This window comes from Panthera tigris, chromosome B4 (assembly GCF_018350195.1).
Source record: "Panthera tigris isolate Pti1 chromosome B4, P.tigris_Pti1_mat1.1, whole genome shotgun sequence".
Classification (NCBI taxonomy): domain Eukaryota; kingdom Metazoa; phylum Chordata; class Mammalia; order Carnivora; family Felidae; genus Panthera; species Panthera tigris.
Genome location: NC_056666.1, coordinates 41970624 through 41998397, shown reverse-complemented (window position 1 = coordinate 41998397; position 27774 = coordinate 41970624). Strand labels below are relative to the sequence as shown.

The window sequence follows — 27774 nt, the reverse complement described above, 5'->3', positions numbered from 1 at the left end:
GGTCCGTGAGTTCAAGCCCCGTGTCAGGCTCTGTGCTGATGGCTCAGAGCCTGGAGCCGGTTTCAGATTCTGTGTCTCCCTCTCTCTCTGACCCTCCCCCGTTCGTGCTCTGTCTCTCTCTGTCTCAAAAATAAATAAACGTTAAAAACAAAAAAACGTTAAAAAAAAACGTATTTTGGGCGTGGCGGGACGGAGAGAGGGTGAGAGAGAGAATCTCAAGCATGCTCTGCATTGTCAACATGGAGCCTGACGTGAGGCTTGAACCCACGAACTGTGAGATCACGACCGGGCCCAAATCAAGAGTCTGACACTTAACTGACTGAGCCACCCAGGTGCCCCACAAATGCAAATTTTAATATTCCTTCATGCTCAGTTGCTTCTTGCTACTTTCGGCCCACCTAGCTGACCTTTTGGGATTTTGATACCTGACTTTGTCATAGAAAGATTAACCTTTTCCAGTCTACTTTCTGGCATCTCAAAAATCTGACTAGTATACACTACAGCCAAGTAAATAAGCGAACCGTAAGCTGTGCATATTTTCTAAGACGATCTTTGGGCAATGGGAAACACGGAGGTGAAATGGGATGTTCAGGGCTATCCTCCTTAGCTCTCTGCTGTCTCTTTTCTTTTCGCATTTGTCCACCGAGAGCTTGGTAATCACGTTTGTGATTACCCAACTCTCTCTTCCTTTGTCTCTACTTGGTCTAGGCTGTACAATCCAAGTCTGTCTCAAGGATTCGGAGTATGAACTGTGAGACACACGGCCTGGTTTTAGGAATCAAACCTTGTTGACCGCAGAGCCCTAGGTTTAAGATCCGAATACGCTTGTGTCTGTGATCCCCCAAGCTACCTTGGTTCACACTTATGGAAACATGGTTGTTCATCTCCTTCTTGGATTCTGTGAAATGCATGAACAGCCATGTTATATACTTATTTTTCTCTGGGAGTTTTTAGTAGGATTCTTTCTATCATTGGCAAATGAAAAACCTTAACCTAATATACAGGTTATACAGACAATACAAAGTAGGAAAAGACCAATCTAGGAAGGATTAGAATGGAATATAAAAATATACAGTGGTTTGGGGGAATAGTTACAACCTGAAAATGGGAATTAAGTGTGTGTTACACTCTGAAAGAAATAGAAGTGTAAGTGTCTAATGTCTGTTTCCAGTGGATTTCATCTTCCGGTGGTAGACCACAGCACTCATGGAAAGAAAAGTGGTTTTTACTGTTGGTCTAGGCGTATTCACTCATAACCACTTCTGGTTTACTCTGGCCTGTCTGACCTCCAAGAAGCACACTGCCCCAGATTAGTGCTCTTTTTTTTTTTTTTTAAATTATTTATTTCCTGCTCCTTCTTTTTCTTTCTTTCTTTCTTTTTTTTTTTTTTTTAAATGTTTATTTATTACTGAGAGACAGAGCATGAGCAGGGGGAGAGCAGACACAGAATCTGAAGCAGGCTCCAGGCACAGAGCCTGACACGGGGCTCGAACTCACAAACCGCGAGATCAGGACCTGAGCCGAAGTCAGACGCTTAACCGACTGAGCCACCCACGTGCCCCCAGATTAGTGCTCTTTACTTCACCAAAGAGGAAGCTGCGGGTTCCCATTGAGTCATTGGATTGTTGCCGTTGTTTCCATCCTGTTTGCCCATGTTGGTTTCCTCATCATCATTGTTGGTGTACATCGTTCCTCTCTCTGCCTCTTGCGCACTCTTTTCTTCTCCTTCTTCTACTCCTCCTCCTCCTCTTTCTTCTTCTTCTCCTCCTCCTTCTTTTTTTATGATTCTCCTGTTTGATTTTCATACTAAACATGTCCTTATTTCTTGTTAGTCCTTTTAAAAAAATTTTAGTGTTTATTTATTTTTGAGAGAGAGAGAGAGAGAGACAGAGTATGAGCAGGGGAGGGGCAGAGAGAGAGGGAGACACAGAATCCGAAGCAGGCTCCAGGCTCTGAGCTGTCAGCACACAGCCTGACGCGGGGCTGGAACTCATGGACCGCAAGATCTTGACCTGAGCTGAAGTCAGACGCTCAACCGACTGAGCCACCCAGGCGCCCCCTTTTTTTTTTTTAATTTTTTTTTTAACGCATCGACATTCACTTTCTATGTATACTACAGCTATGATCAAGTGCCCATGTTTTGTACAAGGGTCAACCCTAGTCAATAAACTTTTACATGATCACCACTCTTTTGGGCCAAAAGATGGGCTAAGATTATGTTTCCTTCTCTATAGGTCCCATATCTTGATTCTGATTTGTTTAGAGGGGATTGCTCCTTTCACTAAGGTCAAATGGATTCTATTTGCTTAGATCCCATTAGGTATTTTATTTATTTTTTTAATGTTTATTTATTTTGAGAATGAGAGAGAACGAGTGGGTACGCGAAAGCAGGGGAAGGACAGAGAGAGAGGAGAGAGAGAATCCCAAGCAGGATCCGTGCTGTCAGCGCAGAGCCCGATGTGGGGTGCCACCTCCGGAACCGTGAGATCATGACCTGAGCCAAAATCAAGAGTCAGACCCTTAGCTAACTGAGCCACTCAGCTGCCCCACCGTAAGTTATTTTGACTCAAGCTGCGTGTTAATTTGCTTCCTAATTGAACTCTAGCTTCTCATATAGCTCCCCCCACTCCCGGCATGGCCAATTGCTTTTTCTTGGACAACCTATTTCTGTTATGCCCTTATTTTTCAACCCTTCTAATTAATGTGTCTCTTACACAGCACTCAGCTTTAATTTGGTTTTCTCAGTGCCCTTCTTCTGCTGCCCCATAGTGGACCCGTCCCTCTTCTCAGTAACCACCCAAGGACTTCCCTTGCTGACTCTCCTGGTTACAGCTACTGTTTCTTGTATACTGCGTCTTTCTCTTTGTTGCTGTGGGTGTGTCTCTTTGTCTGCAAACTTAAGTGTGCAAATCACTGCACGTTTTTAAGTAAAAATAAATCTGCTTCTGAGACTCTGGTGCCCAGCCTGGCGGGTAGGAAATTCGGTCTCCGTCATGTTGGGCCTTCGTTCCCCCCACTGCAATTACAGAAAGATCCAAGAAGCTTATGTGTTGTCCAGTAAAAGAGAGAGGGACTCTTGATCTTCAGTGCATCTTCAGTGGGGTCACCAATTCTTGTCCCAATGTTCCAGCCTGTGTGGGATCTGGGTGGTGGATGGCATCAGATTTTCTGTGACAACAGTCCAGTTTCTCTGGATGAACTCAACCGTTATTCTTCTCTCAGGTCTATCCACTTTGGAGATCTTTGTCAGGAGGCAGTGTCTAAGTTCTCAGGGTTACTGGAATTTGACAACTTTTGTTCATGTCAAAGTCTTTGAAAATCTTCCTAAGACTCTACCTCTTTATGTGCCCTTTAATTTTTTTTTAATGTTTTGTTTATTTTTGAGACAGAGAGAGACAGAGCATAAGCAGGGGAGGGGCAGAGAGAGAGGGAGACACAGAATCCGAAGCAGGCTCCAGGCTCTGAGCTGTCAGCACACAGCCTGACGCGGGGCTCGAACTCACAGAACGAGAGATCATGACCTGAGCTGAGGTCGGCCCATTAACCGACTGAGCCACCCAGGTGCCCCTTTATGTGCCCTTTAGATTAATCACTCCAAGTATCACCATCTTCCGAAAAACAAAGGGGAAAAGGGATAGTGTTCGTTACGAGGAACTTTTTCTTTTTGGCCCCGTAGCACAAACCTTCCCTGAGGTGAGAAAACATAGGCCTGCTGACCGATGAAGGTATAATTTCATTTATTTCTAGCAAACCAGGTACAATGATAAGAAGTCACACCTCAGCTTCATTTCTTTCTTTTGAGGAGATCTGTATTTTGTTTTTCTCTCTGGAAGAGTGTAGATTCCTTTCTTAATACTTTGAGTCTGTGAGCATGAGTTTGTCATTTTTATGTTCTCCCTTTCATAACATTGTCTTAGAACAAGGAAGGAGAGAAATATCTTGTAAAATACCGAGTCTCTGTCACATTCAAAAGGGACCCTGTGTCATCTAATTGGTGAGTCATTTACTAACTATGCAACCTCATATTGTTCTCTGAATCTCCCGGCACATGGTAGGGAAATGGTGGGGCAGACAACTCCTACTCACCTTCTCAGTCATTCCTTCCTTCCTCCTCATCCCTACGCCAGCCCCAGACTGGATTATGTCCTCCCATTTTTCTTCTTTATGATCCAGGAATTCTTCGTAGGCAATATTCATTAAATGTATAAGTATTTGTTGAAAATGATTTTCCGTAAGGCAAGGTCAACACTAGGAAGGCGGGTAATTTGGACCTATTTTGCCCACTGCCTTTTCCCCAGGGCCTGGGGAAAGTCCCTGGTACATAACAGGCACATTGTGGAATTAGTGAAAGGAGTAGAGGCTTTCTAAATATTTGCACCTAGGGGCGCCTGGGTGGCTCAGTTGGTTAAGCATCAGACTCCTCTGTGTGTGTGTGTGTGTGTGTGTGTGTGTGTGTGTGTTTAATATTGGTTTTTTTAGAGAGGGGGGCTGAGGGAGAGAGAGAGAGAATCCCAAGCAGGCTGTCAACTCAGAGCCTGCCACATGGGGCTCCAACCCCCAAAACTGTGAGATCATGAGACCCGAGTGGAAATCAAGAGTCAGAGACTTAACTGACTGAGCCACCCAGGTGCCCCAAGAGTGGGACTCTTTGTTTCTATTCTGATCACGATCTTACACTTTTTAAGATCGAACCCCCGAGACGGGCTCCATGCTCACAGCATGGAGCCTGCTTGGGATTCTCTCTCTCTCCCTCTCACTCTGCCCCTCCCCTGCTCTCTCTCTTTCTTTCTCAAAATAAATAAATAAACCTAAAAAAAAAAAAAGATTTGCGACTAATCAAGTGATTCACTTTTATTTCCATCTCCTTCCTGGTTTCTTCCTGAGGGATTTCCCTGGTATGTTTATTTCCTATATATCTTTTTCAGGTTCCATCTTTAGGATGAGTCCAAATACGTTGAAGGCAATGAACTGTTTCTTTGCTAAGTTTTGACACAAGATTTGAGGCTGAAATGTTTCTTTCACTTTAGGGCAATAATTCATCTGTGAGATACTGCCTGACAAAAGCCATTAAAAGGAAAATGGCAGAACCCAGAATCCCGTGGTGTGGAGGAGATGGAATAAGGCAAAAGCATGCACGGCTGAGAATCTTCTCAACTAACAGGCTTTGCAATAGTGCGCTGTGAAGTTTTGAATAGCGTGCTATCCTGGATCCCTCACTCTAACAAACCTTTCAGGTTTACATTCCATAGAATCATTTTCATTTCTGGGCCTGGCTGCTGCGTGTTAGTTTGCTAATGTGAAAGGGTTCTCTGACCAACATCCTTTCTTTTAAATTTATTTTTAACGTTTATTTATTTATCTGTGTGTGTGTGTGTGTGTGTGTGTGTGTGTGAGAGAGAGAGAGAGAGAGAGAGAGAGAGAGACGGGGCAGAGAGAGAGGGAGACAGAGAATCCCAAGCAGGCTCCTCACTGCCAGCACAGACCTGGACGCGGGGCTCGAACTCACAAACCATGAGATCATGACCTGAGCCAAAGTCAAGAGTCGGTCAGCTTAACTGACTGAATCACCCGGGCACCCCTATTTTGATTTCTTTTTTGACTCATTGGCTAAAACATTATTTTATGGTATGTGAAGTATACCACAATAAAATGATAATGATAATTTCTTTAAATGAAATGGACTATATTCCGCAATCAAAGACGTACAGGGGCTCAATGAATAATAATTTAAAAACTAGGGGCGCCTGGGTGGCTCAGTCGGTTGAGCGGCCGACTTCGGCTCAGGTCATGATCTCGCAGTCCGTGAGTTCAAGCCCCGCGTCGGGCTCTCTGCTGACAGCTCGGAGCCTGGAACTTGTTTCGGATTCTGTGTCTCCCTCTCTCTGACCCTCCCCCGTTCATGTTCTGTCTCTCTCTGTCTCAAGGATAAATAAGCATTAAAAAAAAAAAATTTAAAAAAACCCAAAAAACAAAAAAACTATATGCTGCGTGTAGCATGTAGTATGTATGTATACAGGAGCATGTTGTTTAACCTCATACATTTGTGAACTTTTCAGTTTTTGTCTTGCAATTGATTTCTAGATTTATACCAATGTGGTCAGAAAAGATGCTTAATATGATTTCAATCGCTTAAATTTATTAAGACTTGTTTTGTAGTCTAACATATGCTCTCTCCCGAAGAATTTTCCATGCACACGTGAGAAGAATGTGTATTATGTTGTTCTTGGGTGGAGTGTTTTGTAAAATGTGTGTTAGCTCCATGTGTCGTTTAAGTCCAGCGTCTCCTCATTCATTTTCTGTCTGGATGATCAATCTGTTGTTGCAAGTGGGGCGCTGAAGTCTCCTCCTATTATTGTATTGCTGTCTGTTTCTGGAAGTTTGTGTGTACCTGTGTACCCTTTGGCCAATATCTCCCCACTCCCCCCCCCCCCCAGCCCCTGGTAACCATCACCCAACTCTCTCTGTTCATCAGTTTGTCATTTTTTTTTTTATTTCACAAACAAGTGATATCTTACAGTATTTATCTTTCTCTGCCTGACCTGTTTCATTTAGCCTAATGCCCTCAATGTCCATCCAAGGGGTTCCAAATGGCAAGATTTTCTTCGTTCTCATGTTTAAATAATATTCCATTGTATGTGTATACCGTATCTTCCTTATCCATTCGTCCACTGACGGACAGTTAGGTGGTTTCCATATCTGGACTATTGTAGTTATGCTGCAAGGAATATAGTAATGCAGATATCCCTAACGATATCCTAATTTCAATGTCTTTGGATATAAAACCGGAAGCGGTGTTGCTGGGTCATGTGGTAGGTCTATTTTTAACGTTTTGGGGAACCTCCATTCTATTTTCCATAGCGGCATCACCAATTTGCATTCTTACCAACAGTGCACTAGGGTTCCCTTTTCTCCAAATCCTTCTCGACACTGGATATCTCTTGTTTTCTTGATATAATTGTTTTACCAGGTGTGAGGTGATATTTCATTGTGCTTTTGATTTGCATTTCCCTGATGATTAGTGATGTCAAGCCCCTTTTCGCGTGCCTGCTGGCCATTTATATGTCTTCTTTGGAAACTGTCTATTCACTTCTTCTGCCCATTTTTAAGTCTGGTTGTTAGGGTTTGTTTGTTTGTTTTTGCTATTGAGTTGTAGTAATTCTTTATACACTTTAGATATTAATTCCTTATATGTGATTTATAAATATTTTCTTCCATTCTGTAGGTTACCTTTTCATTTTATTAACAAATGTTTTTGCACGTCTGGAAAAAAAGTCTTTTTTAAAAAGCAGAAAGCAGGGGTACCTGGATGGCTCAGTCGGTTAAGTGGCCAACACTTGATCTTGGCTCAGGCCATGAGCTCGTGGTTCCTGAGTTCAAGCCCCACATCAGCCTCTGTGCCGTGGTGTGGAACCTGCTTGCGATTCTCTCTCTGACCCTTCCCCACTCCATGGTGTTCTCTCTCTCTCTCTCTCTCTCCCCCTCTCAAAATAAAGAAATAAACTTAAGGAAAAAAGCAGAAAGCTTTTAAGTTTGATGTAGTCCCACTTATTTACCTTTAATTTTGCTGCTTGTGCTCTTGCTCTGATAGCCAGCAAATCGTTGCTGGCACCAATGTCAAGTTTTATCCCTATGTTTTTTTTCTAGGAGTTTTATATTTTCAGGTCTTTTTAAAGTCTTTAATCCATTGGGGCACCTGGGTGGCTTAGTCAGTTAAGTGTCTGACTTCGGCTCAGGTCACGATCTCAGTTCTTGAGTTCGAGCCCTGTGTCAGGCTCTGTGCTGACAGCTCGGAGCCTGGAGCCTGCCTCGGATTCTGTGTCTCCCTCTCTCTCTGCCCCTCCCCTGCTTGCTCTCTGTCTCTCTTTCTTGAAAGTAAATGAACGTTAAAAAATTTTTTTTAAGTCTCTAATCCATTTTGATTTCATTTTTATTAGTGGTGTAAGTTAAGGGTAAGAACCACATTCTCCCACATGTGGTTATATTTTCCCAACACCATTTTGAAAGGACTATTCCGTCTCTGTTGACTATTCTTGGCTCCCTTGTGAAACATTTGTTGACCATATATGCAAGAGTTCTGGGCTTCCAATTCTGCTCCGTTGATATGTGTGTCTATTTTTATCCCAATACCACTATTTTCATTACTATAACTTTGTAGTATAATTTGAAATCAGGGAGCGTGTTGCTCTGGTTTTGTTCTTTTTTTCACAGGATTGCTTTGGCTCTTTAGGGCCTTTTGTAGTGTCATACAAATTTTATTATTGTTTTTTCTATTTTTGTAGAAAATGTCATTGGAATTTTGATAGGGATTGCATTGAATCTATAGATGGCTTTCACTAGACTAGACATTTTAACAATATTAATTATCTGGATCCATGAATACAAAGTATCTTTCCATTTGTTTGTGTCCTTAATTTTTTTCATCAAAGTCTTGTAGTTTTCAGTGTATGGGCATTTTACTTCCTTGATTAGATTTATCCCTAAGTGTTTCAGTGGTTTTGACGCTATTGTGAATGGAATTGTTTTCTTTGTTCCTTTTTCAGATGTTTTATTGGTAGTGTATAGAAATAAAATGATTTTCTGTATGATAATTGTGTATGCTGCAACTTTATTGAATTTGTTGATTAGTTCTAGAAGTTTCTTGATGGAATTCTTAGGATATTTTGTATATAGGATCGTATATACAAACAAAAGCAGTTTTACTCCTTTTATCCCTTACATCCCAGGGATAATTCCCATTTAATCAGGGTGAATGATCTTTTTAATGTTCTGCTGAATTTGGTTTGCCATATTTTGTTGAGCATTTTTGTATCTATATGCATCAGGGATAATTATCCGTAATTTTCTTTTCTTATAGTATCCTCATCTGGCTGTAGTATCAGAATACTGCTATCATAATATAAGTTTGGTAGTATTTCCTCCCTTTCAATTTTTTGGAAAAGTTTCAAGATTGCCATTAACTCTTTATTTAAAAAAAATTTTTTTTTTTAACGTTTATTTATTTTTGAGACAGAGAGAGACAGAGCATGAACAGGGGAGGGGCAGAGAGAGAGGGAGACAGAATCTGAAACAGGCTCCAGGCTCTGAGCTGTCAGCACAGAGCCCGACGCGGGGCTCGAACTCACGGACCGCGAGATTGGGACCTGAGCCGAAGTCGGCCGCTTAACCGACTGAGCCACCCAGGCACCCTGCCATTAACTCTTTAAATATTTGGAAGAATTCACCAGTGAAGCCATTTGGTCCTTGCTTTTCTTTGTTGACAGGTTTCTCATTACTGTTTCAATCTCTTTACTGACCTTGGTCTGTTCAGATTTTCGATTTCTTCATGTTTCTAGGAATGTATTTCTTCCAGGTTATCCACTTTGTTGGTGTATAATTGTTCATAGTAGTCTCTCATGATCCTTTGTATTTCTGTGGTATCAGCTATAATATATCCTCTTTAATTTCTTGTTTCATTTATTTGAGTACTCTCTCTCCATGTCTGTGTTACTCTAAAAGTTTGTCAACCTTTTTAAAAAAATTTTTTAACGTTTATTTATTTTTGAGACAGAGAGAGACAGAGCATGAACGGGGGAGGGTCAGAGAGAGAGGGAGACACAGAATCCGAAACAGGCTCCAGTCTTCGAGCTGTCAGCAGAGAGCCCGACGCGGGGCTTGAACTCACGGACCGTGAGATCATGACCTGAGCCGAAGTCGGCCGCTCAACCGACTGAGCCACCCAGGCGCCCCTAAAAAAATTGTTTAAATGTTTATTTATTTTTGAGAGACAGACTGTGAGTGGGGGAGGGGCAGAGAGAGAGGGAGACACAGAATCTGAAGCAGGCTCCAGGCTCCAAGCTCTCAGCACAGAACCGGATATGGGGCTTGAACTCACGAACTGTGAGATCATGACCTGAGCTAAAGTCGGATGTTTAACCGACTGAGCCACCCAGGCGCCCAGTCGACTTTTTTAATCTTTTAAAAAATCAGCTCTTAGTTTCAATGATCTTTTGTATTTTCGGTCAGTCTTTATTTCATGTATTTATCTGGTCTTTGTTAATTCCTTTCTTCTGCTAATTTGGGTTCAGTTTGTTCTTCTTCTAGCTCCTTGAGGTATAAAGTGAGGTGTTTGAGCTATTTCTTGTTTCTTGAGGTAGAGGCGTGAATCACTATAAACTTCCTTCTTACAACTGCTTTTGCAGTCTCCCGTAGGTTTTGATGTGTTGTGCTTTCATTTTCATTTATTAAAAAATATTTTTTGATTTCCCTTTTGATTTCTGTGTTGACCCATTCAGGGCCATGCTGTTTAATCTCCACATATTTATGTTTTTTCCAGCTTTCCTCTTGTTATTGGTTTCTAGTTTCATTGTGATTGGAAAAGATACTTGGTGTGATTTCAGTCTTAAATTTGCTTAGCTTGTTTTGTGACTGTCATGTGATCTATCCTGGAAAATATCCCATTTGCACTTGAGAAGAATGTGTATTCTACTGTTATTGGCTGGGATATTCTGGAGATGTCTGTTGGGTTCATTTGGTCTAAAGTTTGTTTCAGGTCCATTGTTTCCTTAATTGATTTTCTGTGTCAATGATCTATTTGCTGTTGGAAGTGAGGTATTGAGATCCCCTACTATTTTGTATTGTTTCCTATTTCTCTCTTTAGGTTTGTTTAGATTTTCTTGAAACCTGGATGCTCTGATGTTATGTGCATATATATTTATGTTTGTTTTATCTTCTTGATGTATTGACCCTTTATCATCATATAATAACTGTCTTTGTCTCTTGTTACCATTTTTGGCTTAAAGTTTATTTTGTCTTCTGTTAGGAAAGATTTTTGTTTTTGCTTGCATGGAGTGTCTTTGCTATCCTTCACTTTGAATCTCTGTATATCTTTTGAGCAGAGGGGAGTCTCCTGTAGTCAGCATATAGTTGGGTCTTGGGTTTTGTTGTTGTTGTTTTTTTAAACCATCCAGTCATTCTATGCCTTTGATTGGAGAATTCGATCCATTAATATTAAAGTCATTATTGATAGGCAAGAACTTGCTAATTATGTCTTATTGTTCTCTGGTTGTTTGGTCATTCCATTTTATTTTATTTTTTTCTTCCTTTCTTACTGTCTTCCTTCGCAAATCAATGATTTTCTGTAGTGGTATGCTTTGTTTCCTCTCTCTGTATCTTAGTGTATTTATTTTAGAGTTTTACTTTATGGTTCCCATGAGATTTACATAAAACATCTTGTGGAGGTAACAGTCTATTTTATACTGATAACAATTTAACTCTGCTTGCATGCCAACTCCATCTTTTACTCTCCCCCTTTTTATATTTTTGATGTCCCATTTACATTTTTATTGTGTCACCATCCATTAACAAGTTAAGTTATAGCTATTTTTTTTAATGTTTATTTATTTTTGAGACAGAGAGAGAGAGAGACAGAGCGTGAGCAGCTCCAGGCTCTGAGCTGTCAGCACAGAGCCCCCATGGGGCTCCAACTCACAAGCCTTGAGATCGTGACCTGAGCCGAAGTCGGACGCTTAACTGACTCAGCCACCCGGGTGCCCTTGGAGTTTTGTCTTGTTCTTCATTTTCCTTGGCTCTGCATTGGTTTCTGGTGGTCTTTTCTACCAGTCTTGGAGGAGTGGTATCATGTAGGAGATGAACTTTATTGGTTAGTCTAACCCTGGCTCTTGATTGTCCCTCAAGCCTTTGTGATTGTCCCAGTTGTCTTTTTTGTTCTTAGTGGGTCCCAGTCATTGAGAGTGTATCAAGACCTGTCAGTGTCTCAAAAGGGAGGATCTCACTCAGCGCCTAGATCCAAGCCAGTTGGAAGCTGGACCCTAAGCAGTAGCTTTGAAAGTATGCAAGTAGTTTTCTTTCATGGAAAGATTGGAAGCTAGTTGTTTCTCTTCACTGTCTCTGTGCTGAGCCCTGAGGGGATAGCCATGCAAGTCCTCAAGAGTCCCTTAAGAACTGTTTCTTTGCAGGGTCCCTGGGCGGCTCATTTCGTTGGGCATCTGACTTCAACTTAGGTCATGATCTCTTGGTTTGTGAGTTTGAGCCCTGCATTGGGCTCTCTACTGTCAGCACCAAGCCTGCTTTGGATCCTCTGTCTCTCGCTCTCTGCCCCTCCCCTCTTCTCTCTCTCTCTCTCTCTCTCTCTCTCTCACTCTCTCTCTGTCTCTTAAAAATACATGAATATAAAAAAATAAGAAATTAAAAAAAAACCTGTTTCTTTGCTACAGTCTTGTGAGTCCCCTCGATACAAACCCCATTCACTTTCAGAGATAAGTATTTTGGGGGCTTATCCCTCATGTAACAGTCTTAAAAGCTGGGGCGGTAGATATTGGGTCCAAACTCTTTGCTCCTTAGAGAGAGACTGAGAGTTGTGAGTTCCCTCCTGATTGTGTGTTGCTATGCCAGCGGTGGGGTTTATGGTGAGCGTGTGTTTCAGCCTTTCCTACCCATTTTGGTTTTTTCTCACTTGCCTGATGTGCAGGGGTCACTCATCTTCTTTCTGGATTTCTTTCAGAGGGATTTATTCCACAGGTAGCTATAGATTTGGTGTTTCCATAGAGGAAGTTTCAGGAACCACCCGTGCCACCATTTTGGATGGGAACCCGATAATGATGTTCATGCCCTTTACTTATGACATCAGTTTATTTTAGTCTGTACTTTTCATACGGTTTATTTTTTTGCAACCCGGTGTCTCCCCCAGAAATACTGTGCCTCTACTATCTTTCTGGCTAGCGTTATATAACTCACTGGCTTCATCTGTTAATGTTATTCCAAAACCATGTGGTCCTTATTTTTTCAATCAGTAAGCCCATGTTGGAGTTTTACCTTCTAGGATATGAGTCAATGCTGTGAGTTCTTTCACTTAGTTTTATCTGACTAATTCACAGTTTTGCAGCACACTATGAACCCTCTATCTACTCAGCTACTTTGTACTGATGAGCTTTTGGTTTCCCTTTTTACCTGGCTATTAAATATAACAACAGGTGCACACTGGTCCGTCTTGTTGTTGGTAAAGAGTTGACTTTTTTCCAGGATTACTTGTCTTACCATTTCTGGTATCTATTATTTAGTCTTACAAACAAAGCAAGGAGATACCTGTGCTTAGAAATGTATACATTCTTACAGGAAGAAACAAACATATATATCAATGTACACATCATAGTAAAACCTTTGTCTACCAAAATCAATTAAAAATAAACAAAGCTGTGGAGAAAAACAATTAAAAATAAACAAGGCGATCATATTTATTCATATTTTGTATTACAAATGTAAATTATTTCCTTTTGGATCATTGTGAATTCATAAACTTTTATACATTCAGGTAGTTCTAATTAACCATCATAATAAAAATATATTTATATAGAAATTGTTTAAACTTGTCCTTAGAGTCCTTGCAAGTAAACTGCTTTATCTTTTTTAAAAAATTATTTTAATTTAATTTTGTTTTAGGGAGTGTGAGAGGGCACAAGTGGGGGAGAGGGCTAACAGGAGAGAAAGAGAGAGAGAGAGAGAGAGAGAGAGAGAGAGAGAGAGAATATCCCAAGCAGGCTCCATGCTGAGCATGGCTCCCAACATGGGGCTTGATCCCATGACCCTGGGATCATGACCTGAGCTGATACCAAGAGATGGACGCCCAACTGACTGAGCCACCCAGGTGTCCCAAATTCTTTACTTGTTAATAGAGTTTTTCTGTGATAAAGATTGTGTCTTTTCCACAGGAGTTCACACTTCCTCTTTCTTTGCCATAACAACCGTGCTTTGTCTTATGTAGGAAAATCTTGGAGATTAAGCGAGCTCTATTATCTCTTTCCCAACTCCAAAGCAAAGGTTAATACAGCATTTGCTCATTTTCATGTCGTCTTTTCATGATCTTAACTATATGGTGGACACAGCTTTTCATTTGGCTCAGGAAACTTTCTAAAACAGACTATCTCTCATGTGTTTGAAATCATGTTTGTTTTCTGGAAGCACAGAATATGCCAGGTGCACTTTATGTTTTCCTGCCCTAGGTGGGATTTATATATCTTCTAAGACTCCTAGGTCTCTTTATTTTTGAGAGAGAGAGACAGAGTGTGAATGGGGCAGGGGCAGAGAGAGAGGGAGGCACAGAATCTGAAGCAGGTTCCAGGCTCTGAGTTGTCAGCACAGAGACCGACAGGGGGCTCTAACTCACAAACAGGGAGATCATGACCTGAGCCGAAATCGGACACTTAACCCACTGAGCTACCCAGGTGTCCCACTAGACTCCTAGATAATTTTGATAAAGAACACATATTGGGACGCCTGGGTGTCTCGGTTGGTTAAGCGTCCAACTCCTGATCTCAGCTCAGGTCATGATCTCATGGTTCATGGATTTGAGCCCCATGTTGGGCTCTGCACTGACAGCACAGAGCATGCTTGGGATTCTCTCTCTCCCTCTCTCTCTGCCCCTACCCTGATCACACACATGTGTGCTCTCTCTCTCTCTCTTTCAAAATAAGTAAACAAACTTTTAAAAAAAGAACACATATTACTTTCGACAAAGATCTAGTTTCTAGGGTTGCTCGTGAGAATTTGTGGGTAGGTAATGTTGTTGCTCTGGGAATACTTTTGGTTATGACAGTGTTGAAAAATGTGTTGTCAAATTTATAATTTTACTTCCTTCACTCCCAACTTAACATAGCAAAGTAGTCTTTCATTCAAGATCACTAAATATATATGTATATGTATCTGTGTATGTGTATGTGTATGTATATGTATATGTACATATACTTAAAGTAATATTGTAGCTTAAGGAAGAATGCAGGTGGATGGCCATATTTTGGAAGCTAGAATTTAAGAAAGATCTCTAAGTTGCTAGATACTTGTTTTTGTGATCTCAGGCTGCTGTAACAAAATACCATAGATTGGTGGCTTAAACAACAGACATTTATTTTGGACAGTTCTAGAGGCTGGAACATTTGAGATCATGATGCTGCAGCATGGGTGGGAGGGGACTTAAACATTCAGTCCATGACAGTACTGTAAATGAAGCCAGGGACCCTGATAGTGTCTCTGTCACAGAGTGTTACATTTCCTTTTCCTTTGCCTTAACAAGCTTATTTTCTGTCATCTAGGTAGATTCGGGGAATTAATCAACAGCTCCACCATTCCTTCCTTAACTTCAAAACAAAAGTTCCTGTGTCTTTACATACAGCACACATGCACTGTGTACATTAGAAGCTTTAACTCATTGCACACATTGTCTTTTGCCATCCTGTACACAACTAACTGAGCTCAGAGAACGTCTTAGGGGAGAATCTACCTCAAACATGTAACTGCCTTTGAAAAAGAAAAAAGATGAGGGAATGTTTATTAAATTTTTATAAGACATAATAATGATTCTTTCTGGGGCATTACTAAACATTTTGTGTGAATGAATAAAAACAAATTGAGTAATTTCATGTGACACGCTGATAGTGATCTCAACATACTTCTGGAAATTTCTACTGACTGTTTTTGGGTGTTGCTTTCCCAATTTCCTTTTGTCTTTGCTCTGTGTCCCAGAGTGAATCAAAGGAAGCCCGTCTTTGAAAAGACTTCTTTTGACTTATTTTTTATACAGGGAGCTTTCTGATCTTATTTGGAATAAGTAAGATTAATGTTCACTCTCAAGTATTTCTGAGGGTATACTCCCTTACTCACAGGACAACACCCTTGTGGAAAAATACAAGAGGTTTCTGGTTCTCCCAACCACTGGACAACAAGAGAGTTAATACACAATGAGCCAAGAACCTCAAAATAAACGTGAGTACATTCTCTCCTTTCAATTTGAAAGAGACAAATGTGATTATGACTAAGATTTTTTTTTAAGTTTATTTATTTTGAGAGAGAGACAGAGAGCAAGTGAGGGAGGGGCAGAGAGGGGGGAGAGAGAGGGAATCCCAAGCAGGATCTGTGCTGTTAGCACAGAGCCCAATGAGGGACTCAAACTCACGAACCATGAGATTGTGACCTGAGCCGAGATCAGGAATCGGACATTTAACCCACTGAGCCACCCGGGCGCCCCATAATTCAGACTAGGATTTAAAAATACAAATTAACAAAATTATAGTTATGAAGATTGAAGATGAGGAGGAGGAAGACATTAAAGGAAATGACAATGACTTTGGTGAAGAGGAAGGTCATAGATAGATTCGATTATGTTGGGAAGGGAAGCTTCTTTTTGAAATGCAAACTGGGCCAAAAGAGGAGGTAAAGTATACAAAAGAAAAATAAGATGGGAAGAAAGAGAGCAATTCAGGAAGATTCTTTTAAAGGCAAGAGGAAGAGGAAGAAGGAAGATCTACAAAACACGATGACCAAGGCTCACAGTTTACCTGGGGGCTCCGCCGTTATCCCCTTTTATGCTGCACTGAAGTGTCACAGTGTATTTGCTTTACAAGAATATTGAGTAATATTTTTCAGAAAGAGAACAAATGCAGAAATACATAATTTAAAAATTAATGTTTTGCTTCACCTCATCAACCCAAGCATGGCAAACTTCGGTGGGAGCACAGAATTCACTGGTCTTGAAATTTTTTATGTAACAACACATCTTGAAGACTTTTTCCGTTGATACTTACTGATGTATATGATTATTTTAATCACTGTGCAGAATTCCATCATAGAGACTCGCCATAATTTAGAATCTGCACTAATACACAAGCAAGTGTTGGTTTCTGGTTCTGGTACTGCAATGAATATCCTTTCCTGTAAATAAGTTCAGTTATTTTCATACGACAGATCTCTAGGATTGAAATTGTCGCGGGAAATGTAATGCATTTGAAAACTGATAAAGGCTGCTAACTTGGTCTGTCTGAAGGCTTTCTAATTTATATTTCGGCAGTTGCATTCATTTCCTCACCAAGAGAGTTAATTTTCCCCCCAACCCTACCAACACTGCATTTTTTTTTGTTTTCCTCTAAAACTCTCATTTGTGAAAAATATATCATTATATTTTAGTTTACATTTCTTTGAACATCCTTTTTTTGTTTAATGGCCATTTATAATTTCAGAAAATTAAGTTTTCAGCAAATATCCGGATCCGGTTTTTGCTTAGTTTTTGAATTGACTTTTGAAATTCTCTACACAGCATAGACAATAATATTGTGACAAAATTTTCTTTCATATGGTGCTTGTGTCTTAACATTATTCATGTTATATAGATGTTTAAACTTTAATGGACATAATTGACATTATCAATTTTTTATTATTTGGGGGTTTTGTGTCTTGCTTATAAAAAGCCCTTCCTATTCAAAAAAAAAGTTTATATTTTTATGCATGTATGTGTGTATCAGTAAGCTCTAAAACTGACTTATTCAGGAGGAAATCTTTAAGCTCTCTGCTAGATCTAAAATATTTTGGATGATCTCATGTTTAGCTTGCTCCTCAGTAGAGTATTTTCCTTTGTTCTTAGTTCTTGTGGCTGAGAAGACAATCTATTTATCTTTCTTTTTGTCCCTGTAGAAGAAGGCCAGCCTTCCCACCTGATCCCTTGGGCCATTGCTATTTTTTTCATCTCACTCCTCAGTGCTTGTTTTATTGCAAATTGTTTGGGTAAGTTATTACCAAAAGTGGAACTCTTTGTGAATTATTTTCTCAACTAAACTTCATAAAGTTGCTCTAAGCCTTTTGTTATCTTGATTTGCCTCCAACATTTCAATTCATAATGTTTTTCAAGGTCTTGAATTTAAAATCCAGAGCTCTGCACTTAACCTTCTATTCGTGATGGTGCTGTCTTGTGTAAGGGAACAAAATATGGAAGTTAGAGTCCCTTTTCTATACATATGAAGGGTGGTGACTATGGTAAATCATACCCCATTTTTACTGAGATTACTAAGGGCTGCATGTTATCAGTAAAGAGTAACCAGCAAAAACCCAACTTTCTGATGGACTGCAGTCTGGCTTTTTTTTTTTTTTTTAATTTTTTTGATGTCTATTTATTTATGAGAGAGAGAGGGCATGAACAAAGGAGGGGCAGAGAGTTGGAGACGCAGAATCCAAAGCAGGCTCCAGGCTCCGAGCTGTCAGCACGGAGCCCAACGTGGGGCTCGAACTCATGAACCGTGAGATCATGACCTGAGCTGAAGTCTGGCGCTTAACCGACTGAGCCACCCAGGTGCCTCTTTGAAACGAAGAACAATGAAAGATTTGTTCTTTCTAATAGCAAGACCATGTGTAAAGTTATTATAGTTACACTAATATAGCATAGGTGCAAGTATGGATGAATAGACCAGAGGAAAGATAAAGAGAGCTTAGTTACGGATCCTGCCTATATGAATCTCTATATAAAACAGAAGGGGATATTGCCGTTATAGGGAAAGGACAGATTTGTTCAGTTAATGTGCTAGAGGACAATTGATCATCCTTATTCAAAAAACGAAATCAGTCTCCTGTTTTATACCATGTACAAAACCAAGGCAAAGGGAGATTATTGGCCAAAATGTGAAAAGCAAATCAATAATCCTTTTAGAAGATACATGGAGAATATGTTCATATCCTCAAGGCCGGAAATAATTTCTTTTTTTTTTTTTTTTAATTTTTCTTAACGTTTATTTATTTTTGAGACAGAGAGAGACAGAGCATGAACGGGGGAGGGTCAGAGAGAGAGGGAGACACAGAATCGGAAGCAGCCCCGGGCTCTGAGCTGTCAGCACAGAGCCCGACACGGGGCTCGAACTCACAGACTGTGAGATCATGACCCGAGCTGAAGTCGGACGCTCAACCGACTGAGCCACCCAGGCACCCCAAGGCTGGGAATAATTTCTTAAACAAGTCACAAAGTGTGCTAGCCAGTGAAGAAACTGTTGACCAATTAGACTATATTAAAGTAAAAATTACTCTACAACAAAAACACCAAGAAATAAAACAGCCATTGGAGACGGTGTTTTTAATGTATAAAAAAAATGGATAAAAAAATTTAGTGGACAGTATATATAAACAATCCTTTCAACCCAATAGGAAAAAATACTGACAATACAGCAGAAAAATAGGCAAAATTTCGAATAGCCGTTATAGAAAAGAAAGCCTGAAATGTCTAATGAACACATAAAAAAGGTCAAGTTTTGGGGGAAATGCAAATTCAACTCACAGTGAGGTACCTTTGCAAATATGCCAGGATGGCAACAATGGAAAGGTCTGGCACTATTGACTATTGATGGTGTGGAGGGACTGGACCTTCAAAGAATTGCTATCAGTGGGAGCATAGAACAGTACAACCACTTTGGAAAAGTTTGCCACTATCATAGTTGGCAATATGCATATCCTGTTACCAGCAATTCCGCTCCTAGGCGTGTAGCATCCTACAGAAAGACATGCTTATGTGCTCTAGGATGCACGGTCAAAAACTCTCCAAGTGGTACGTACAGTTCACAGGAGTCAACACGGGAAGCATGCAAATATTTACCAGAAGACGAATATCTAAATACATTTTAGTGCATTAAGACAACAGATCACTTTATAGCAGTCAAAATTAATCGATTATAGTTGTGTGTAGCAATATGGACAAATTTCAGAAGTTAACACTGAGCGAATGGCCGAAGGAAAAGAAGGCATATTTTAGAATTTGATTTATGTAAAGCTCAAAAGCAGGCAAATCTAATCTGTATGGTTTAGGGATATGTCATTAAGGGGTACGATTGTGAGGCAAAGCACAAGGCAATTACTTTAAAAGTGGCATAGTTACCTTTAAGAGACTGAAAGTGGGTTGTATGTGGGATGTGACTCATAAATCTTAGCAGGACGATCCCTGTGTTTACTAAATATCTCCGTCCTAACACAGGTTGTGAGAAAAAACAGAGGCTTGCAGGACTACTGCCATAAAGCACAGAATGGATAATGTGCTAATAAAAAAAATAATTTTAGGGGAGCCTGGGTGGCTCAGTCGGTTAAGCGTCCGACTTCGGCTCAGGTCATGATCTCACGGTCCGTGAGTTCGAGCCCCGCGTCGGCTCTGTGCCAACAGCTCAGAGCCTGGAGCCTGCTTCGGATTCTGTGTCTCCCTCTCTCTCTGACCCTCCCCCGTTCATGCTCTCTCTCTGTCTCAAAAATAGATAAACATTAAATAAAAATTAAAAAAAAATTTTTTTTGCAACTCCTTTCAACCAGTTCACCCAGAGCTGGAACAAAGGAGCTGCCTAGTAAGAAAAGGGATAGTTACCTTAACTCTTAGGGGAAAAGAAAGGTCAGAGTGACCAGCCCCATTTCCCTACTTCAGTGGTTTTACAGGAAAAGAAAACTAACTTGTTTTCCCCCTTGACAGTGACTCATTACAGCTTTCTACACTGCAGGAGACGCATGGGAATGTTCAAGTTACCAGAGTATTACACGAAGATAACATGCACCAAAGAGGAATCAAAACTGAAAGGTACAGATAGCAAAGGGCATAGGAGAATTTCTGTCTTACTTCCATTTCTATTCAGGTTCATAATCTGATTTAATTTTTTTTAAATGTTTATTTTATAAATAAAGGGGAGGGGCGCCTGGGTGGCTCAGTCTGTTGAGTGGCCGACTTCGGCTCAGGTCACTATCTCGCGGTCCGTGGGTTCGAGCCCCGTGTCAGGCTCTGTGCTGACAGCTCAGAGCCTGGAGCCTGCTTCCGGTTCTGTGTCTCCCTCTCTCTCTGCCCCTCCCCCATTCTTGCTCTGTCTCTCTCTGTCTCAAAAATAAATAAACATTTTAAAAAAATTTTTATAAATAAAGGGGAGAAGGGAGGAGGAGCAGACAGAGACAGAGACACAGAATCTGAAGCAGGCTCCAGGCTCTGAGCTGTCAGCACAGAGCCCGATGTGGGGCTTGAACTCACAAGTGGTGAGATTATGACCTGAGCTGAAGTCAGACGCTCATCCGACTGAGCCACTCCGGCGCCCCTCATAATCGGATTTAAAGGAATCAGTAGTAAACCAGGAGAGATTAAAAAACATGAGCATCTGGTGCAAGAATGAACATCAATAAATAGAAACAGATTTCTCATGATTGTAGTCAGTTGAATAACTGAAGAATATAACAATACATTTAGGGTCCATTTTTGGCATCCAAAACATAACATTAAGTTAATTCCATTTTCTTTTGATTCAGACATATCTTAAGGACTGTTTCCTTCTAGAATATACAGCTTTGCTGAAGGGACTTTATCTCTTTTATCATTCTAGAATTTGTAAAATCTCATCTGGGAAAATGGGGAAATGCTTGACAGTTCTAGTAGGTTCTCCTCTCCCTTTACATATAATTTCCTACAAAAGGCTTTATTCTAGAAGATACATGTAGGGACATGGAAAAATGATGATGTCTTCTAAGAGAATATCTTCTAATTTTCTCACAGTCACGATGTGATTCAGACAGTTTTGTTTAGAGAATATTTAGAATGTAGTTTTCAGGATTTTTTATTAAAAGGGGAATAGGATGATTTTGGTAATCATGGTATTATTTCCCAAAATGTGAACTGCATAGTTAGCAGAAAAGTTATGCAATCTGTTACAGACGATAGGCTCCTTGTAAGTAATTTTCATGTCAATTTCCTCACGAGGAAGCACCTGGAATTGCTGTCCTACTGGTTGGAGATCCTTCCAGGACAGTTGCTATTTACCTCTGAATGACAACAAGACATGGGCAAAGAGCGAGAGGAACTGCACGGACATGGGGGCTCATCTGGTCACCATCACCTCAGAAGCTGAGCAGGTATGTTGGGAGGCTCACATCAGTCTCTCTGCTGGTTTGAATCTCTTGGCATAGACAGGAATTTCTTTGCTCTGTCTCTGTGCCTTTGCTTTATCTGTTTCCTCTTTCTTCCTTATTTTTCTTCATTTGGCCAACTTCTGTTCTCTCCAGATTTGATTCATGTATTATTTCCTCCAGAAAGTGACCCTGACCATCTTCCCTACTCCATCCTCCCTGTTCCCGTTTGGAGATACTTCCGTGGTACTTTGTGTATTGCGTGATCATGGCTCTTGCTTCACTAGTGTTAACTGGGAGGTTACCTGTTCACTGCCCCATCTCTTCCAGTGACTCTGACTTTGTAGAGGGCTGGGGACATGCTTTCCTCACCTCTGCATCTCCAAAGTCTTGTGCAGTGTTAGGCGCACTGGATAGGACCTGATACATGTTTGGTGAGTAAGTGAATACGTGAATGGTTAATCATGACTGAGATAGCTTCTCAGGATAAAGCATAGGAAAAATAATTTAGCTGTCTGGTTGTAATTCTAAATAAAAAACAATTCTTAAGTTTTATTCAGTTTTTTTTTTTAAAAAACCAATTTATTTCGTCATATAATATACTTCCAGAGATGTACCGTAACTCCTAATCTACTCTTTTCTTTGTGAAGGGGGTTTCCTGGAGAATTCTGTTCCAATGGCTTTGCAATCTACAGGTTCATTGACTCTTTGAATAAAATGGAACTTAATTTAATATGCAAGCCATTGAAGAGACAATTTTATTTTTTTTATTTTTATTTTTTCAATATATGAAATTTATTGTCAAATTGGTTTCCATACAACACCCAGTGCTCATCCCAAAAGGTGCCCTCCTCAATACCCATCATCCACCCTCCCCTCCCTCCCACCTCCCATCAACCCTCAGTTTGTTCTCAGTTTTTAAGAGGAAGAGACAATTTTAAAAACAAAAGTTAAAAAAAATCCGATCCTACTAAGCATTGTGCTAAGTGATTTGCAAGTATGATCTCACTTACTCTTCACAGTAATTCTTTGAAGTCATCCACTTTTGGAGATGAGAAATCTTGAGTTTGGAGGGGTATAAGCACTTATGACATTACACGATATATGGCAGAGGCAGGATTGAAAGGAGATCTGTCCGATGACAGTGCTTCTGTGCTTAGCTAGTAGTAATCCATCTGACCTTTTCCCATGTTTCCTAACATAACAGCTACTAAATGACAAATGCAAATATACTTACAAAAGTTTACCTTTTTATGCAGAACTTTATTGTTCAATTTTTGGATAGACGGTTTTCATATTTCCTGGGACTTACGGATGAGGACCATGAAGGCCAGTGGTCCTGGGTGGACAAGACACCATTTGACCCACATATTGTGTAAGTATATTGACTGGGGTGAAAACTTTCTAGGCAAAGACAAGAAGATAGCAAGGAGAATTCATTTGCCCCAAGGCATACCGATATAGAAATGCCTGCTCAGAGAGGACCGTTATGTATCGAGCAACTTCTCTACTAATAAATGACTATATTTCTATTAGAGAGTGCAGCTCTAAATTTTTCACCAGAGGCGTTTTCTCTACATGTCTCCTGATCTACACACACACACACCCACACCCACACAAATACAAATATAAAGATATACATATATATTTTTTCATTTTAGATTCTGGCATGAGGGTGAACCCAACAACTATAAGCAGAATGAAAATTGTGTTATCCTTGTTAATGTCCAAGACAAATGGGCCTGGAATGACTTTCCTTGTAACTTTGAGAGAAGAAGAATTTGCAAGTTACCTGGAACAACATTCAACTAGAAACCTCCAAAGGAGTCCTTATGATGGCAACAGAAAAGGGGAACCAATTAGACCAGGGCAGAATGTACCTGCACCATTGGAGCAGAGAAAACATGCTGAGAAAATAGAACATTTTTCAGTTACGATGGCCTTACTTTTGTTTCATTCATTCAAGACAATGTGCTTTTGTGTGGTTTGGTGGCCGGAATCATCTTTTCTGTGAGAATCCATTTTCATGAACTTTGCTTTCTTGATAGTGTATCAAAGTATTTCCTTTTCGATTGGTGTGCATTGATTATATGTCCAACAGAATGGCTCAAATGAGGTGATCTCTTGGTCATTGTTCTCCTCTACTCAAATTCTTAGCTCTGAAAATTCAAAGGCAGGGTATTCCAACTGATAGAGGCATGCCACTTTTTTTTTAAATATGACAAACCCTTTGAAGTTTTTAAACAACATTCTTATTGTTCAATGTCTCGTTCCCAGACTTTTTAATAGTATCAGTCATTAGATTGACATTCCATGAGCAAAATATTTTCTGAACAGGAGTGTAGGAGTTCTGAATTGTAGTATTGCCAAGATGGAAAAAAAAAAGAAAGTCTCTCTACCTTTAAAAACATTTTCTTCTTACTCTACCTTAAATGTCTTCCCAAAGCAGGGAGTCCCAAGCTGACTTAGTTTCTTTTCAAGCGGATAAATCCCTCATAGGCCACCTTAACCAAACTGCCTTCAACTCTGTAGCTGAAGAAACTGAACCCACGGGAAGGCAAAGAGCTCACCTGGAACATTGCTAGTTCATGAAGAGAAACAGGACTGTGGCCCAGAACTACTTTTCATGAGCGGCAAACTGTGTTGCCTTCGGGATTACAGGAAAGTTACTGGGGTGACTTGGCCTCTTGACTAATGGATGAAAGTTCTAGCATTGTATTCGTGTTTCTATATTTTTAATTTGAGTCAGGAGAAAAAAATCATATTTTCAGCCCATTTATGTTAGCATGTCTTTTTAGAGCTATAAAGCTAGAGTTCAAACTAGCAGGGAAGTCCTTGTCTTAACAACATGACATGATGCTTTTGTGATATCACTAGTGTTAACTGTGGAGCAGTGCTATCCAAAATATGGTGGTCTTTCTTAAAATTCTCAGTTTGCTGATGTTTCCTGAATCGAAGCTAAACAATTCCAAGCAGTGGCTTTTTTTTGAAGTTGATTTTATTTTGAGAGAGAGAGAGAGAGAAAGAGTGAGCATGAGCAGGGGAGGGGCAGAGAGGGAGGGAGAGAGAGAGAGAGAATCCCAAGTGGGGTCTGTTCTCTCGGCACGGAGCCCCATATGGGGCTCCATCTCACAAACGCGAGATCATGACCTGAGCCAAAGTCAAGAGTCAGATGCTCAACCACTCAACTGACTCGGCCATCCAGGCCAAGCAACGGCTTTTTAACCTGACTGCCTTAAAGCTATTTTTGAAAACAGCATTTATTTTGTAAATTACTTAGTGATTTTCTGCGTTAGGAAGATTAGTGTTTGATTGATTGATTGTGTGTGTGTGTGTATGTGTGTGTCTGCATTTAAAGCTGATACTTTTAACAGAAGGAGTGCTAATGATTTTAATTGTTCGCCATTCACTAGTTACATAGCACAAAGTCTACAAAACTTGTGGAAATAATTTTATGTATATGCTAAAAGGCTTTGTGTAGTTAACATCATCCACTTTCTCTACCGTATATAGGTAGAGATTCAGTTGCCAATAAAATGTGATCTCTATGTGATTTTATACATCTGTGTCGGCATCTATATCCTTAATCTCTTTTCTTGCAGTCTGATCATTTTTCATTACCTCCGTGGTGACCACCACAGACCATCGTTCTTACCCGGATTGTTGCAATGGCCTTCTGACTGGTCTCCCTATTTCCACCCTCGGGCTCTTTCAATCTACTCCTAACTCTCCATGGCACTCGTATTCCTCATAATTTCTTTAAGACACCTGATAGTAATTTCGTAAAAATAAATGCAAATTTTTTAGGGCATTGTGGTAGTCTTAGAAATTTGAAACACTTAAAAAATTTAAATATTGGTTTTGTGTTTGCTGTATATGTGTGTGTGTGTGTTTGCCACACACACACACACACACACACATCTCAAACAGTAAAAATGTAAATAAAAGTATCAGTTAAATCTTCCACCCTGAACTTCAGTCCCTTAAATGCCTCTTCAGAGTAGATATGATTATGTTTCTTATATGTATTTCCATGTATGTTTATATGTGTTATATAAACATATATACATATATAACCTACTGTTTTTATACTAATAGCAACATTATCTACATTGCCTTAAACATCTTACAATTTTTTCCCCACAAATCTAAGGTGTTTTTGTTTGTCTGTTTTCATCATGACAAGTGTATTCTTTGATCCCCATCACCTATTTCCTCCTTTTCCCCACCCACCACCCCTCTGGTAACCATCAGTTTGTTCTCTATAGTTAGAGTCTGTTTCTTGGTTTGTCTCTCTCTCTTTTTTCCTTTGTTCCTTTGTTTTGTTTCTTAAATTCCACCTATGAGTGAGATCATGTGGTATTCGTCTTTCTCTGTCTTATTTCACTTGGCAATATACTCTGTAGCTCCATCCATGTTGCAAATGGCAAGATTTCATTGTTTTTTTTTTATGATGGAATAATATTCTGTTGTGTATACACAGCTTCTTTAAGCTTCCGTAATTTGGCTATTGTAGATACTGCTGCTATATACATTGGGTGCATTTATTCCTTTGAATTAGTATTTTTCCACCCTTGGAGTAAATACCTCAGTGCAATTACTGGATCATAGGGTAGTTCTATTTTTAACTTTTTGAGGAACCTCCATATTTCTTCCACAGCGGCTGTACCAGTTTCCATTTCCCCTAATGAATACAGGAGGGTTCCTTTTTCTCCACATCCTCCCCAACACTTGTTTCTTGTGTTTTTTTATTTTAGCCATTCTGACAGGTATGAGGTGGTATCTCATTGTGGTTTTGATTTGCATTTCCCTGATGCTCAGTGATGTTGAGCATCTTTTCATGTGTCTGTTAGCCATCTGGATGCCTTTGGAGAAATGTTTGTTCACGTCTTCTGCCCATTTTTATTTTATTTTATTTTCAATGTTTATTTATTTTGAGAGAGAGAGAGAGAGAGAGCGCAACATGAATAGAGTAGGGGCAGAGATAGAGGGAGACACAGAATCTGAATCAGGCTTCAGGCTCCGAGCTGTCAGCACAGAGCCTGATGCAAGGCTCAATCCCACAAACCATGAGATCATGACCTGAGCCAAAGTCAGACACTTATCCGACTGAGCCACCCAGGCGCCAATGGGCGCCATTTTTAAATTGATTATTTTGTTTTGGGGGGAAAATATCTTGCATTTTTTACTTAAAAATATAGTTTGGAAAATGATTTATACCTTGCCCCATATAAGTAACTAGTGTTTCATTATATTGGTATATCGTAATCTGAGATAACTTTTGAGTGACAAAATATTTCCTTATATAATAAAAATCAACAAAACTACATATTGTCACATATATCTAAGAGGAATGAACACTTTAAGGAAAACTAATATAGATAAACCTTGGTTTGTGAGCATAATTCATTCCAGAAACATGCTTGTAATCCAAAGCACTTGTATATCAAAGTGAATTTCCCCATAAGAAATCATGGAAACTCAGATGATTCATCCCACAACCCCAAAATATTCATATAAAAATGATTACAATACTGTAATATAATACAAAGTAACAAAGAAAATATAAAATATAAAGAAAAATAAACAAATTAACCTGCGCTTACCTTTGAAAATCTTCGTGGCTGGTGTGAGAGAGACGAGAAGGAAGGTTATTGTGTAGGGCGACTTTCACTATCATTAATGGAATCACTGCTATCTATTGGCTCAATGAAATCTTCTGCATCGGGGCCATTGTATACACTCGCACGGATGTTGACTTCGGTACAGTATTGATAAACTCTTGTCACATGCTGTATTTAATGTAATTGGCAATAAGGTAGCAGAGGAAAGGGTCTATATTGGCAGACAGCCTGACCTAGAATGAAGCAAAGCATTCCTAAGCTTACTCTTGTATAGAAAAGCAGAGGACTGTCCATAGGTACTTTGAAGTGACAAAAAATACACTAGTGCCAGCTGTGGGCCCCTTCCAACGTTCTGAAAAATCACACTGATTTCTGCCAAACACCACAGTCTGAGACTGAGCATCTAAACATGGGAGATGATCACCCACAATCCCACAGAGAGAGAGAGAGAGAGAGAGAGAAAGAGAACCATTGGCTCAGTTGTGATCATATGACA

At 40.0% G+C, this 27774-nt stretch overlaps 1 protein-coding gene across 4 annotated transcripts in view; it reads left to right on the top strand.

The window, feature by feature from the left end:
- Nucleotides 1-27774, top strand: part of CLEC4D (C-type lectin domain family 4 member D) — a 41607-nt gene that overhangs the window by 6099 nt on the left and 7734 nt on the right. For 2 of the 4 annotated variants that reach the window (XM_042991710.1, XM_042991708.1), the window contains exons 3-7: nt 15651-15750; nt 17452-17541; nt 20246-20350; nt 21509-21660; nt 22914-23029. In XM_042991710.1, the coding sequence (XP_042847644.1) occupies nt 15726-15750; nt 17452-17541; nt 20246-20350; nt 21509-21660; nt 22914-23029 (488 nt within the window). In that variant the 5' untranslated portion in view covers nt 15651-15725. Of the gene's footprint in view, nt 1-15507; nt 15751-17451; nt 17542-20245; nt 20351-21508; nt 21661-22913; nt 23030-23315; nt 24696-27774 lie in introns of those variants that run through there. The other 2 variants (XM_015540826.2, XM_042991709.1) reach the window with 2 other exon arrangements.